The 12,445-nt window shown below is 44.3% G+C and overlaps 1 protein-coding gene across 2 annotated transcripts; it reads left to right on the forward strand.

Annotated features, from left to right (window-relative positions):
• The first annotated feature begins 626 nt into the window (after window positions 1-626).
• Window positions 627-6,437, forward strand: LOC120699204 (E3 ubiquitin-protein ligase ZNF598-like). Of its 2 annotated transcripts, XM_039983110.1 has the most exons (8): window positions 718-984; window positions 2,092-2,400; window positions 3,358-3,566; window positions 3,641-3,689; window positions 3,852-3,941; window positions 4,048-4,110; window positions 4,250-4,304; window positions 4,419-6,437. In XM_039983110.1, the coding sequence occupies exons 1-8, from the start codon at window positions 817-819 to the stop codon at window positions 5,903-5,905; spliced, it is 2,430 nt and encodes an 809-aa protein (XP_039839044.1). In that variant the 5' UTR covers window positions 718-816; the 3' UTR covers window positions 5,906-6,437. The 2 variants fall into 2 exon arrangements, with proteins under 2 accessions (XP_039839043.1, XP_039839044.1); XM_039983109.1 differs by having other exon boundaries at window positions 627-984; window positions 4,250-6,437.
• Window positions 6,438-12,445: the final 6,008 nt, after the last annotated feature.

Raw genomic sequence — 12,445 nt, forward strand, 5'->3', positions numbered from 1 at the left:
TGCGGATGTTGCGGTGGTTTTGCGGGCACACAAGGAGGGATAGAGTCCGGAACGAAGTTATTCGGGATAGGGTCGGGGTGACACCAATTGAGGAGAAATTTACCCAGCATCGGCTGAGATTGTTTGGACATGTCCAACGAAGGCCTTCTGAGGCGCCGGTGCGTAATGGGGTTCTTGAGCGGGTCGATAATGTAAAGAGGGGTAGAGGTAGACCTAAACTGACGTGAGATGAGTCGGTTAAGAGAGACCTTAAGAATTGGAATATCTCTAAAGAGATAGTTTTGGATAGGAGTGCTTGGAGACTAGCTATCAATGTGCCTGAACCTAGTTTTGGATAGGAGCGCTTGGAGACTAGCTATCAATGTGCCCGAATCTTGAACTTATTTATTTCGGGTTTCATCTCTAGCCTACCCCAATTTGCTTCGGAAAAAAAAGCTATGTTGTTGTTGTTAGGCTCCTAACCATTACAGTCCTGTATGCATTCTTTTTTAATATAATTATGTGATGCTACAATTAAATATATTTATTTTTTTAATTCATAATAGTATTAGCACGGACCAACTTACTACTAATTGATTGAGTATTATTGATAAGAGCAAACGAGGCCTAGGCAACCGGGTCGGCGAGTCCCCTCTCCAAAAGTCGTGGGCGTGGGAAAGGGAAAGAAAAGAAAAGAAAAAGAAACCGAACCGCCGCCCCTCGGCCCTCGCCAACTGGAACCTTCTTGCCTGTCCGGCTGTCCCCTCCCTCCGCGCCCTAACCCTCCCTTCCTCTGCCCCGCCGCCGCCGGGATCGATCTCCGCTGCCCCACCGACCATGGACGACTCCTGCGCGGTGTGCGCGGAAACTCTGGAGTGGGTGGCCTACGGGCCGTGCGGGCACCGCGATGTGTGCTCCACTTGCGTCGTCCGCCTCCGTTTCGTCATGGACGACAAGAAGTGCTGCATCTGCAAGACCGTCTGCCCCTCCGTCTTCGTCACCAAGGTTCGTCCATCTAGGATTTGCTCTCGCATGTCTGGACCAGTTCCAGAGTTCCTGATCCGTGGTGTGGTTGCACCGCTGGATCTTGGGGTCGTCTAGGGTTTCGGTTGGGCTGCCAGATTGATCCTTGCTAGTGGAATTAGATGTGTAATTAGTCTTGTTCCGCTGTTCGCATCATGGTTTAGTTTATGTAATAGCGCTAAACCTACGAGGATTTTTGTTTCCTGTAGCCCGATGTGGTCAGCTAAGGTATTCGTATGATGTAGTGCTTGGATGTTCGTGGCTTTAGACGCGTCTTAGTGTGACTGCTCCCTTGGAAGGATGCAAGCATCAAGTTTAGCACTGTATTTTTGCTTTATCAGATGATTGGTGAGCCAAGTGATTGAATTATTATAGATTTTGCTTATAGGTATTTGGTTTGGAGGGTGCCAATGCTGAAATTCTATAGTTTTTCTGTTACACTTGTGTGAGCAGATTGACTTGCTAGCCTGCTAGGGTTTATGGTACTACTTATGCAAAGAAAACTTTTTCTATGGTAAAATTCTCCAATGATTGTATTTTCTTAGCTAACGATAGTTATTCCTGATTCAGAATATGAGGAGATGAAAAATCCTTTTTTGTTATTTTGTTTACTTCTAATTTGATGAATTTGTTTATCCTGTAGGGATATTGATGGCGAATTGTTAGTTGCCTTTCCTAGTTTCACTTTGTAAATTTGATTAGTATGATAGTGGACCATGCTGCTCTGGTGAAGTTAATTTTGTACTTTCATGTGTTCTACATTGTTAAGGCTACTGTTTTTACGAAATTAGTATGTGGCTGACAGACATTTCTCTTGACTTATGAATTTGTGTGAAACTAATCCTGTACTGCACCTTGTAATATGTGGGTATCAAATGTGACCAACAAGAAACTGGTGTGAGTTGTGAGCTTTTATCTGTATATCCAGCATTTTGCACAATGTGATTCACTGGAAACTGTACATTACCAACAATCACTTAGAAATGTCCAAATACTGTTTTGAAACTAATATTTTCTTTTTTTAAGAAACAAAAAGATTAAATATTAGTAGTATCCATGCGAATATTACTTTTTATCTTCATTTCATAGGCCTTGGGTGAATATACGAGAGTGGTCAATGATTTCTCTGTGTTTCCCACTGGGGTAAACGAGGGCAAGTCAGGGGATTTCTGGTACCATGAGGATTCACAGGCATACTTCGACGACGCGGACCACTACAAGATGATACGAGCAATGTGCCGGCTTTCTTGTAGTGTTTGTGACAATGCAGAGGATCAGGTTGCTCTTGCTCCTCAAGCAAAGCGCAGAAGTAAGTTCAGGAGCATCGATCAACTGAAGGGACATTTGTTCCATGTGCATAGGTTGCACATGTGCAATCTTTGCTTGGAGGGGAGGAAGGTGAAATACTTGATGAACTATACTTTGCTTATTGTTGTATGCTAGGAATGCGCAATAAATTGTGTCCTTGTGTCATCAACTCTTACTGAGTTGATTTCATGGTTTATGCTGACAAATTTAACATGAAACTATAGATCATATCAAATTTAACATGAAACTATAGATCATATTTTGTAATGGTCTAGCTGATTTTCCTTTGTCCCATGTTTCGCACATAAGATTTTCTTTTCTATGTCCCTTGATTTTGTATGTCCAATGTAGTATTTGTTTATCTTCGCTATCAACATATTATGATGGTACCTATGCTATAAGTTACCTGTTTTGAACTGTTATGTCTTGGTGAAATCTACAGAAATGTATGTTGAATCAGAAAATATTGTTCCTTATGTAGTGTTATTGCTTGGTGTAATCAGCTGGACTTATTGTTTATATTAATGATGTGCAGTTACTTTGTGTACTGATTTGAGGTTGTCGTTTTCAGACATCTCAACCTGCTGGAGACTGTCTAAATGAATAGCCTATTTTTTTTATCAGATTTCAAATGTCATTAGACCTTTTTATTCTTTACAATTAACATGGTTGAGGTCAGTAAACTATACAATATTGTATTTAGTACTATATATACTGTTGTTCAATCTTTAATCATTCGTTATCTTTGTTTATCTACCTCCCTTGTGCAGATGCAATAATACCATTAAACATATCCATTGCCTTGTAATGTGTGCATGTGCTTGCAACTGCAAACATGTTCTGTTGCTTTATTCACTGTGATATGAGTGTTTACTAAAAATATTTGTTAGGAATTATTGTCCAGTGGTCTAAAATTTAAACTTTGGATTTATAACTGTACTCTAAATTTGACTTTCTGTGATCGCTGAAATAGATTTTCAATTATAAAATGACAATATTTATAGACTTGATTATTTATTGAAATACATTGTATGTGCTGTTTTGTAGGTGTTCATTTGTGAGCAAAAGCTTTATTCAAGGTCCCAGTTAACTCAGCATATGAAAACTGGTGACTCTGAAGTGGATGGCTCTGAGGTAGAGCGTAGTGGTTTTGCTGGGCATCCGATGTGTGAGTTCTGCAAAAGTTCATTTTATGGAGATAATGAGCTTTACACACATATGTCTAGAGAACACTATTCTTGCCACATATGCCAACGGTATGCTGCAACTTCTGTCCTTAGCTAAGCTTAGCCAACATTTTACTTGATGTGTTGAATTTTGATGTTTACAGGCAGCATCCTGGGCAGTATGACTATTTTCGGAACTATGATGACCTTGAGGTATGTTGTACCAGATTTTATCTATTTAGGTGCGAATCTATTATCCTATGTCTATGTAGCAAATTTACTTCTAATTGTGCCCTGACTGAGGCTCATTGCATTACAGCCCTTTGGAAAGTGATTATAACTGCATATTCATAATGCTCTTTCAATTTAATTTAGTTGCATTTTCGGAAAGATCATTTCCTCTGTGAAGATGAAGCATGTTTGGCAAAGAAGTTTGTTGTCTTCCCGAGTGAAGCGGAGCTCAAGGCAAGTTGCATGAGTTTGATTTGCTAATATTTATCAGCACATCAAACACATGTGCCAAATGTTCTTTTTTTTTCGGTTCTGGCTGATGAGCAGTGTCTTTCAACAGAGACATAATGCAATGGAGCACGGTGGGCGGATGTCTCGTGCTCAGAGGAATGCTGCACTTCAGGTGTGAATTTGGTTATAGTGTTTTGTTTGCTTTTGTGGTTTCCCTATCCGATGTATCTGTGTTATTATTAGTAAAAGACTCAGTACAACATTGTTACATTATCTGGTTTGGGCTATGTTTTCTAATTTGTCTCTTTCAGATACCTACCAGTTTTATATATCGCAGAAATGAGCAAGACCAACAGCGTGGCAGAGGTAGGGGGCGTACTGCTCACCATGATGGAACTGAGAGTTATATCTTATCATCGGGACAGAATGGCCGTGCAACCACTAACAATGGCCATGTGGGCCGTGTTGAGAATGTTTCAGGGTCTTTACAGTCATTAAGTGTTGGTTCTAGCTCTGGAGGAGCAGAAGTTGGTTCAAGGACTGCACGAGTACTTGAACAGTTGTCCTTTCCACCTCTTTCTGACCCAGATATTCCTGATACTAGAGTTGACTCTGTTCCTGATGAAATCTCATTTCCTTCATTGTCAGAGCAGCAATCCAGATATGCTCTTGCTCTCAATCAGAGTGCAAGAGGTGCTGCGAGGTTGGGGGATGAGTCATTATTCCCTCCTTTGCCTGGGTCTAGTAACAACAGGGGTCCTGCTTCAGCACAACAGGGGCTACAAAGTCTAGCCAAGAGCACACTTGCGGCAAGGCTTCAACAACGTAGCAAGGGCCCCGTGAAAGTACTTAATACTGCTCGGCCTCGGCCCTCTGAGAATCCTGAATTGCTCCCTAGTTCCACCCAGACATGGCCTACACCTGATCAGGGGCTGCTCCTGCCTGGATCTTCCCAGCTTCGAATTGGAACTCAAGCAACAAGAGAAAATGGGTTCATGCCAGCTGCCTCCAGTAACTCAGCTTGGAATCCTGTTGCTCCAAACAAGATAAAGCATTCTGTTTCCACACCTAATCTTGTGTCTGGTGGCTCCTCTGGCCAAGCATCATCAAGTACAGCTTATGGTAGCAATAGAAGTCAAGAACAGCCTCAAGGTAGCCAAGCTTTGCCTGTTGCTGAGGATGTTCGTGCTGCAAACAAATCTCTTGTTGAAAGAATGCGTTCTGCTCTGGGAATGGATGAGGACAGGTACTCTGCATTCAAAGAGATTGCTGGTGAATACCGTCAAGGTATCATAGATACTTCAGAGTATCTTTCGTATGTCGAGCAGTTTGGACTTTCGCACCTTGTTCCTGAAATGTCTAGGCTCTTACCGGATCCTCAAAAGCAGAGGGAACTTGCTGATGCATATTATACAAACATACGGTTTAAAAGCCTTCAAGAAAATGGTGGAGGTGGGACCAGCTCACAAGAGGCCAGCTGTAAAAGGAAGGGGAAGGGAAAAGTTCCTGTTACGGAAAGCGGTGGTACTACGGATGTGAAATATGCACTAGCAGATAACTTTCTGGACACTGTAAGAAGGCTTCAATCAAACCACCAGGCTCAGGAAGGAGAGGCTGAGGTGTTGTCAAAGGATGGGTATCGACCTTCCAAGGGGGTCCAACTATCAGCTGGATCTTCATCTAGTCTTGACAGTGATACTGGTTTCAATTCAAAAGCTTCTGGTGCCAGAGATAATGCTGGCAAAGGAGGCAATAGCAGCAGTAATAAGCAACCAAAGAAGACATCAAAGTTTCTCAGAGCTCGTTTAGGTGACAACTCATTAGCCACACTTGATTTAAGTCGTCCTAGTGCGAGTCCTGAAGGACCTGAAAGAGAATCACAAGGCCCACAGATGGGGTTGCCTGTTCGAGGTGCTTGGAAGAATGGTGGAGGGCAGAAACTCTTTTCGAGCAACGGAAGGAAGTAGAAGTCATTTTACAGCTGCACTGACGGGTCCGTATACCTGTTTAACAGTACAGGGAAGCCCATTGCCAAATACGAGCATTTTGGGTTTGCTGGTTTGCTGGTTCAGGAGGCCATCTTCAATGGAGAAGACCACTGCGTTTTAAGGTTCATGTTATTCCAAGTTCGTCAGGTGTAACTCAAAGGTGGAAACTGAGGATGTAATGGCGTAATATCATTTTGCTCGCTGCAAACCTTTGGTAGAATCCATCGGTAGTCAGTCGTTACATAAAGTCTGCTGAAGATTCTGGCTTGCGTGGCTTGCTCTTGTCATTTTGATTTCAGGCTGCGGGTGGCTTTCGACGGCACAGGCACTTTATACGCTGCCCGTTTCAGATGTTCATTACTATACAAGCTGTTAAACCAAAAGGCTTTTTTAGCGGTTGCGTGGTTACCTGTTATCTCTTGCAAGAACTCTGCATTTTCACATTCTTAGAGTTTTACTGAATCTTGTATGGCCCTGAAAGAAATTTCAGTTCTTTCTTTGGTCGCGAGAAGTTCATACTCCCATCCTGGCTCCATTTTTATCTTCTATCCCTTCTTTGGCCTAGCTAACTCGCTCACATGAACAGAAACTTTTTTCTCGACTCAAATCATCTTCAAAATTCATGAATTTTTTTGGTGATACAACTGATGGAGGTGAATCTATTTTGCAAAATAATAATATAGGTAGCATTTATGTCTTAAAATTAAAATTTACCAAATTAGAGACATGAAACTATTGTTTAAAAATTAATAAAAAATCTAATATTTCTAAGATAAGATGTATTAAGTTATAAAATCATTTTGCACTACATGTTACTAGAAAATTTTAAAGTTCTTACAAATTTAAATTTAAACTTTCTTTCAAAAAAAATTTAAGAGAACTTCAAAATTCTCTAAGGAACGTAGGATATAATTTTTTTAATAAATTAATGCATCTCATCTTAAAATTATTAGGTATTTTTTCTTGATTTTTAAAAAGTAGTTTTGTGCCATAAAATATCAGATAATCTTAAAAAAAAGTTGAAGGGATAGAAGATACAAATGGAATTAAAGAATGGAGTTTGAACTTTTCATAACGAAAGAAGTGATTTTCATTTCTTTCATCATAATCATACAAGGAATTTACCCATCCTTTACCCACCCTGTAGCTTCTGCAGCTCAAGTTGAAACCTACAAGCAAGTTGGAATGCCTCAGCAACAAGAATAATATTTATTCTTTTGGATGTCTAACTATGCTACGAGCACATAGCTATAATAAAATAAAATAATTTTAAATAAATATAGTAAGAACACCAAAGATATTTGTTAAGATGTCTTTGCAGTTCTGCTCGTATTTTCAAAAACGATATCTTCCAGCCCGGATGGAATTTCACGGGAATTTCAAAAACAATATCACCTGAATTGACAAATTTTAACGGAACAGACCTAAACTTCAGTCTCATTGTGGTCAAGTCAAGCTGGCAGCTTGGCACCATGGATTTGTGGCAAATGCTTAAGTTCAAAACTACTTTCAATTTCCATGATTGTCTCCACTTGGGAAATGAGCTGGGATATAACTGGCAGGGTTTGGGTTAGAGATATATAGTTTTATAATATTGCTAAGTTTGGATGTATTTGGGTTTGGATTCGGGTTACTTTTGTGGAGCCCATGTGTTCAATAAAACATAAACAACACAAATTCATAGGTAGCCCTAGCTGCGCGTCATTCTATTCCACAAGTCCCAAGCGCAACAGCTCCAAGGCCAGCGCGTGTGTAATTGTATGAGGAGCAGCGGATCACCTAAAAGCAACGGCTCGGGTGTGTGGGGGAGGAGCTGCGACTCTAGAGGCCCGACGCGCGAGGCTTTAGCGCCCCTCGAGCAGGCCGTCGCGCGTGGCTCGGCGGCCTCTCCGGCAGCCCTGCGCGCACAAGATGAGATCCCTACCAAAGTTTTTTTTTTACCATCGGCTAGTGATTCTCGTGAATTGCGCGTTTAAAGACGGATGATATGCATGAAGACATAAGGATTTATACTGATTCGGACCACACAGAAGCGTAATACCCTACGTCCAGTCCGCTGCCTCTCATGTATCATGCATCAGTTTGCAGTAGGGGTATATAAGCGGTCAAGAGAGGAACAGGCGCCCCAAGTCTCTGGTGTGAGGGCAAGTGCGATCTAATCTATCATCTGGTCGGGATGGCCCGGGACCTCTGGTCAGAGTCCCGCTGTGTCCAGGCCAGAGGAGAGTGTTCATGCGTGTGTGGAAACGTTCTCTAGAAAATGGAGTCTCCAGACAGTCGTCGTCGCGTGGAAAAAAGAGTCCTTCCCTGCGAGAGCTCGTCTCTTTCTTTTATACACCAAGGGAGGAGACGGAGTACAGAGAGGGAGAGGGAGAGAGAGATAGAGAGTGAGAGGGGAGATAGTGAGAGTCCTACTATTTCCATCACCGTGGGCCCCAATCGGACCTATCGTTGCCGTCCTTCTTCTCGACGGGTGGACTTGTCTCGTCGCGCGGTGTGCGGGGCGGAGAACATGGAGTCATCCTTGCTGTGGTGCGGCACGCCTCTACCCTATACCTACTACGTCGTAGGTCATGATGGGGGAGCACACCACTATTTAATGCGTCAGGGCATGTCTTGTCGTCAGCCACCCCACGCCGCTCGTCAGTCCCTAAGCGGCGCGGGTCGTGGTGGGCCTGACTTCTGGTTGGGTGCACTCCCTTTGCTTGAGTGTTGGTCGGACGAGGCAGAGTCTCCTCCTCCGATTGGGCGAGGCGGAGTCTCCTCCTCTGGTCAGGCGAGGTGGTCCCCTTTCCACAGGGTCAAGTTGCTTGGTCGGGGCTAATCATCACTCTCTGATGGATTACTTACCCGCTAATCCTCGGGCTTCGGGTATCCCTAATATTGATACCGGACAGTAGCCCCCGAGCTCTTGCTAGGATCTTGGCTAGATCTCACAAGGGGTCCCTTTTAGACTACCCCATCTCCAGGCTGGGTGCGCGCGAGCGCACCTAGTGGGTGTAGCCCCCAAGCCTCTAGGTGAATCGCAGATTCACGTAGAGAGTTATCTCGTCCCAGGCGTGTCGTCTACCATTGGTCAGGAACCGATAGGAAATTGTTTCTTTCCTTGGACTCTGGTGGGTGCGCATGAGCGCATGCACTAGGTGTAGCCCCCGAGACTCTGGGTGAGTCAGAGACTTGCTCAGATGGTTAAATATTAGAAGTTGTAGACTGGACGAGGCTCGATGCTCTCAATTCGGGTGTTCGACGTTTGGTCCGTTTTCTCGCATTCGTCACACCTGTCCTGCCAATATCACGCCCCAGAGCTGGTTAGAAACGTGCTCTGATGACCATACGAATCCTTGGAGTTCGTTGCTGCGCCCGACCTTGCTTAGACGCCTCCCTTCGTCAAGTCTTATCATGATCAGATGCACATAATTAAGATTCCGCTAACTTGGGCTGGCGTGGAGCTGGCCCGGTGCTAGTGGACGCCGCGTACGACTCGATGTCAATGCGCCATATGCGGCGTGGCGCTGGCTCGCCCCCCTCGCCGCGTCACGTCCCAGCCACCCTACACTGGCCCACTGAGCTGACACATTAATGGGAGCATGTGGGAGCGTTGACGTCGGGTTGCTTGCCTGGGCTCGCGTCGGCCATGCTGCGTAGCACCTTTATGCGGCTATAAATAGGGGACCCGGGCTCCCTGGTTTCGCACCAAGTCGCAGTTTCCCTTTGTTTAGACATGGATTCCAGTTACCTTAGACCTCCAAGAGCTCGAAACCGTTTCATTGGGGCCGACTGTTGGTCCCTTGCCGGTTGCTGTTAGAGGATTGACCACGAGCGGAAGAGGATGAGGAGGAATGACATCCAGAGCCCACATCGACGCTGTTGCTGGAGTGACCTTTCTCGACCTCACCATCACCAAAGCAAAAGAATTGGTTGAGAAAATGGTCTCCAATAAGGGGTGGAGTGAAGAATGACTCCAACCCCGCACGAAGGGCATGCATACCATCAAAGAGAAAGATATGATCGCCACTAAACTGGACCTCCTCATTAAGAAGCTCGATGAAGGGAACAAACAATAGGTCCATGCTCCCGTATACACCATGGATTCATGCCTCATGTGTGCAGTCTGTGGCAATGGTGGACACTTAGGGAACGACTTCCTCGAGACCCGTGAAGATGCTTCCTACACAAACAACAACAGCGGGTGTCGTCCACAACAAGGAGGCCAGGGGTGGAACCAGCCGCGTTGTTGACACTCGCTAACGACTCATTTCAAGCGTCACCTAGAACCTGAAATCATGAGAATAAAGTCTCATACCTGCCTATGTTATCCAGAAAGAGCCAATTCCATGTTTCCTCTTAGAAATATTACTATATTGGAATTCAGGTAGAAATGCAAGTAAAACAGGCTTCAAGTGTCAAGATACGAACCCGACCATCAGAGCAAGCTATCAGCTCCAGCATGAGCGTATGAAAGACAAGCGTCAACACTAGTGGTAGGGGTTATTGCTAACAAATTCCACAAAGTGTTGGTGTACATTTATGTGCAGGTTACTTATGCTTAAAAATGAGAAGAGAATGCATCCCATGAGCAAGGTGACACGTCATCGATCTGAAGTAAAATCTTCTCGACGAATCAGGCACATTCACGAGGATCTATGGGCCCACCATAGCACCCAAACCGACTCAAGACAAGCCCTTACCCATATACATGACATGGGGGCCCACCTAGCAGCCTTCTGACCAAAGACCAGGCCAAACGGGGCCAGCCCACGGTCGGCCGACCACCATGGTTGGCCAACCATGTGGTGGAGGCCCACGGGCCCCACCGACTCTCAGTTACACATGGCGTCGTGTGGTTCGATATCCATGGCAGTTTGGCTCACTTCCCGGGCAAGAGGCAGGTGGTTCCCTCCTATAAATACAAGGGGATGGGGAGCAAATGAGGAACACACACAACACACCACACGCCACACAACACTACATACACACACACACATCACACTTCACACAACACATTTACTCTTCTCTTGAGTTCTCACTTGAGTGAGAGTTGTCTTAGGAAGTTTAGGAGTAGAGGTACTCATGAGGGGTGCTGGTAACGGCGCTCTTCTCCAAATTGTACCTCTACAAGAGAGTGAGGAGGAGTCGGGGGAAGTGCCGGGTTTGTCGGCACTCTTCTCCGCTTGTACCTCGACGGATACTTATTCGGTTTTATGTGTTCGAGACTTTCTTATTTAGAATTAGAGTTTCGTTGCAAGTTATTCTTCTGCCTTATATTAGTTGAGTGTATGCTTAGAGTAGCATCTGACTCTAGAGTTGGGCTCCGGATAGAAAAGGATAACCCTGATGGCCTCTAGAGTTAGTAGGGAATAGAGTAGATGTGGTGTCTAGGCTAGACTATACCACTCAGTTGTCTGATAGTCCCACAGTTTGTAGAGGTAACCAACAGGTGGTGACAGCCCTGTTTGAGCTCTAATAATCCTCCACATTCGGATATTGGATATATCATTATTATTAGAGCTATCGGCTTGTTTAAGCCGGTCAAAACTAGTAGCTCGCAGTATAACAGTGAAGTATCTCTTCCTCTAAACATAGATTCTAAATCTTAGAAAGTCCTCTCTGTCCTATCCCTCCTGCACCTGTGTGTGTGTCTTTAGACGAGCCTGAACCCGTAGATAGTGTACTCACATTCCTCAGTGGATACGATACCCTGGAATACTCCTAGGTGAAAGCTACAGCGGTATCCGTGCGCTTGCAGATTTTATTCGTGACGTTACAAAGTACCAACACACGTCCACCATTCTAGGGAGGTAATAAATATAACTCTTCTTTCAATTCAAATTTCAATTCGAACCAACCTTCCTTGGGAGATCTTGTTTAGGCCAAGCTAAAATTATTGAAAATATAAATAAAAAGCTTTTGGCCAATGACAAAACCCTAGAAAATTTGAATGTAAACATTGAAACTTTGTCTTCAACTCTTAAAAATCAACTAATTTTTAATAAAATGATAGAAACTCAACTTGCTCAAATTGTTGCATTTGTACCTGCTATTGAAAGCAGAAAGATCCCGGGGCAACCCGAGACTTCCATTGAAAATGTCAGCATGGTGTCCACCGGATGGGGTAACCCATCCTAGAGGCCACCACGCACTAACTATGGAGGTAGGTACAATCCCCTAAGGAACGACTCTTGGGATGGCCTAGTGTCAGCCGTGCAAGAGGATCCAGGGGTCCCCATGATCAGCTGCACAATCTACAATCAAAACTTCAAGTATTCGCTTTGCGATCCGGGGGTAAGCGTGAATATGCCCAAGGTAATATTTGAACAACTTCAGTACCCTGCTCTTTCCCCAACATACAGGCTCGTGTAGCTCGCAGATTCTACGGTTCGATATTTCGAAGGGACCACCAAGAATATCTTGATCCTTCGTCCTTGCCAACTTTGTGGTAATGGATATAGAGGGTGACCTCAGAATACAACTCATTCTTGGGTCACCATTTGATGAGGACATCGCCACAATGGACATGCA

This window comes from Panicum virgatum, chromosome 3K (assembly GCF_016808335.1).
Source record: "Panicum virgatum strain AP13 chromosome 3K, P.virgatum_v5, whole genome shotgun sequence".
Taxonomy (NCBI): domain Eukaryota; kingdom Viridiplantae; phylum Streptophyta; class Magnoliopsida; order Poales; family Poaceae; genus Panicum; species Panicum virgatum.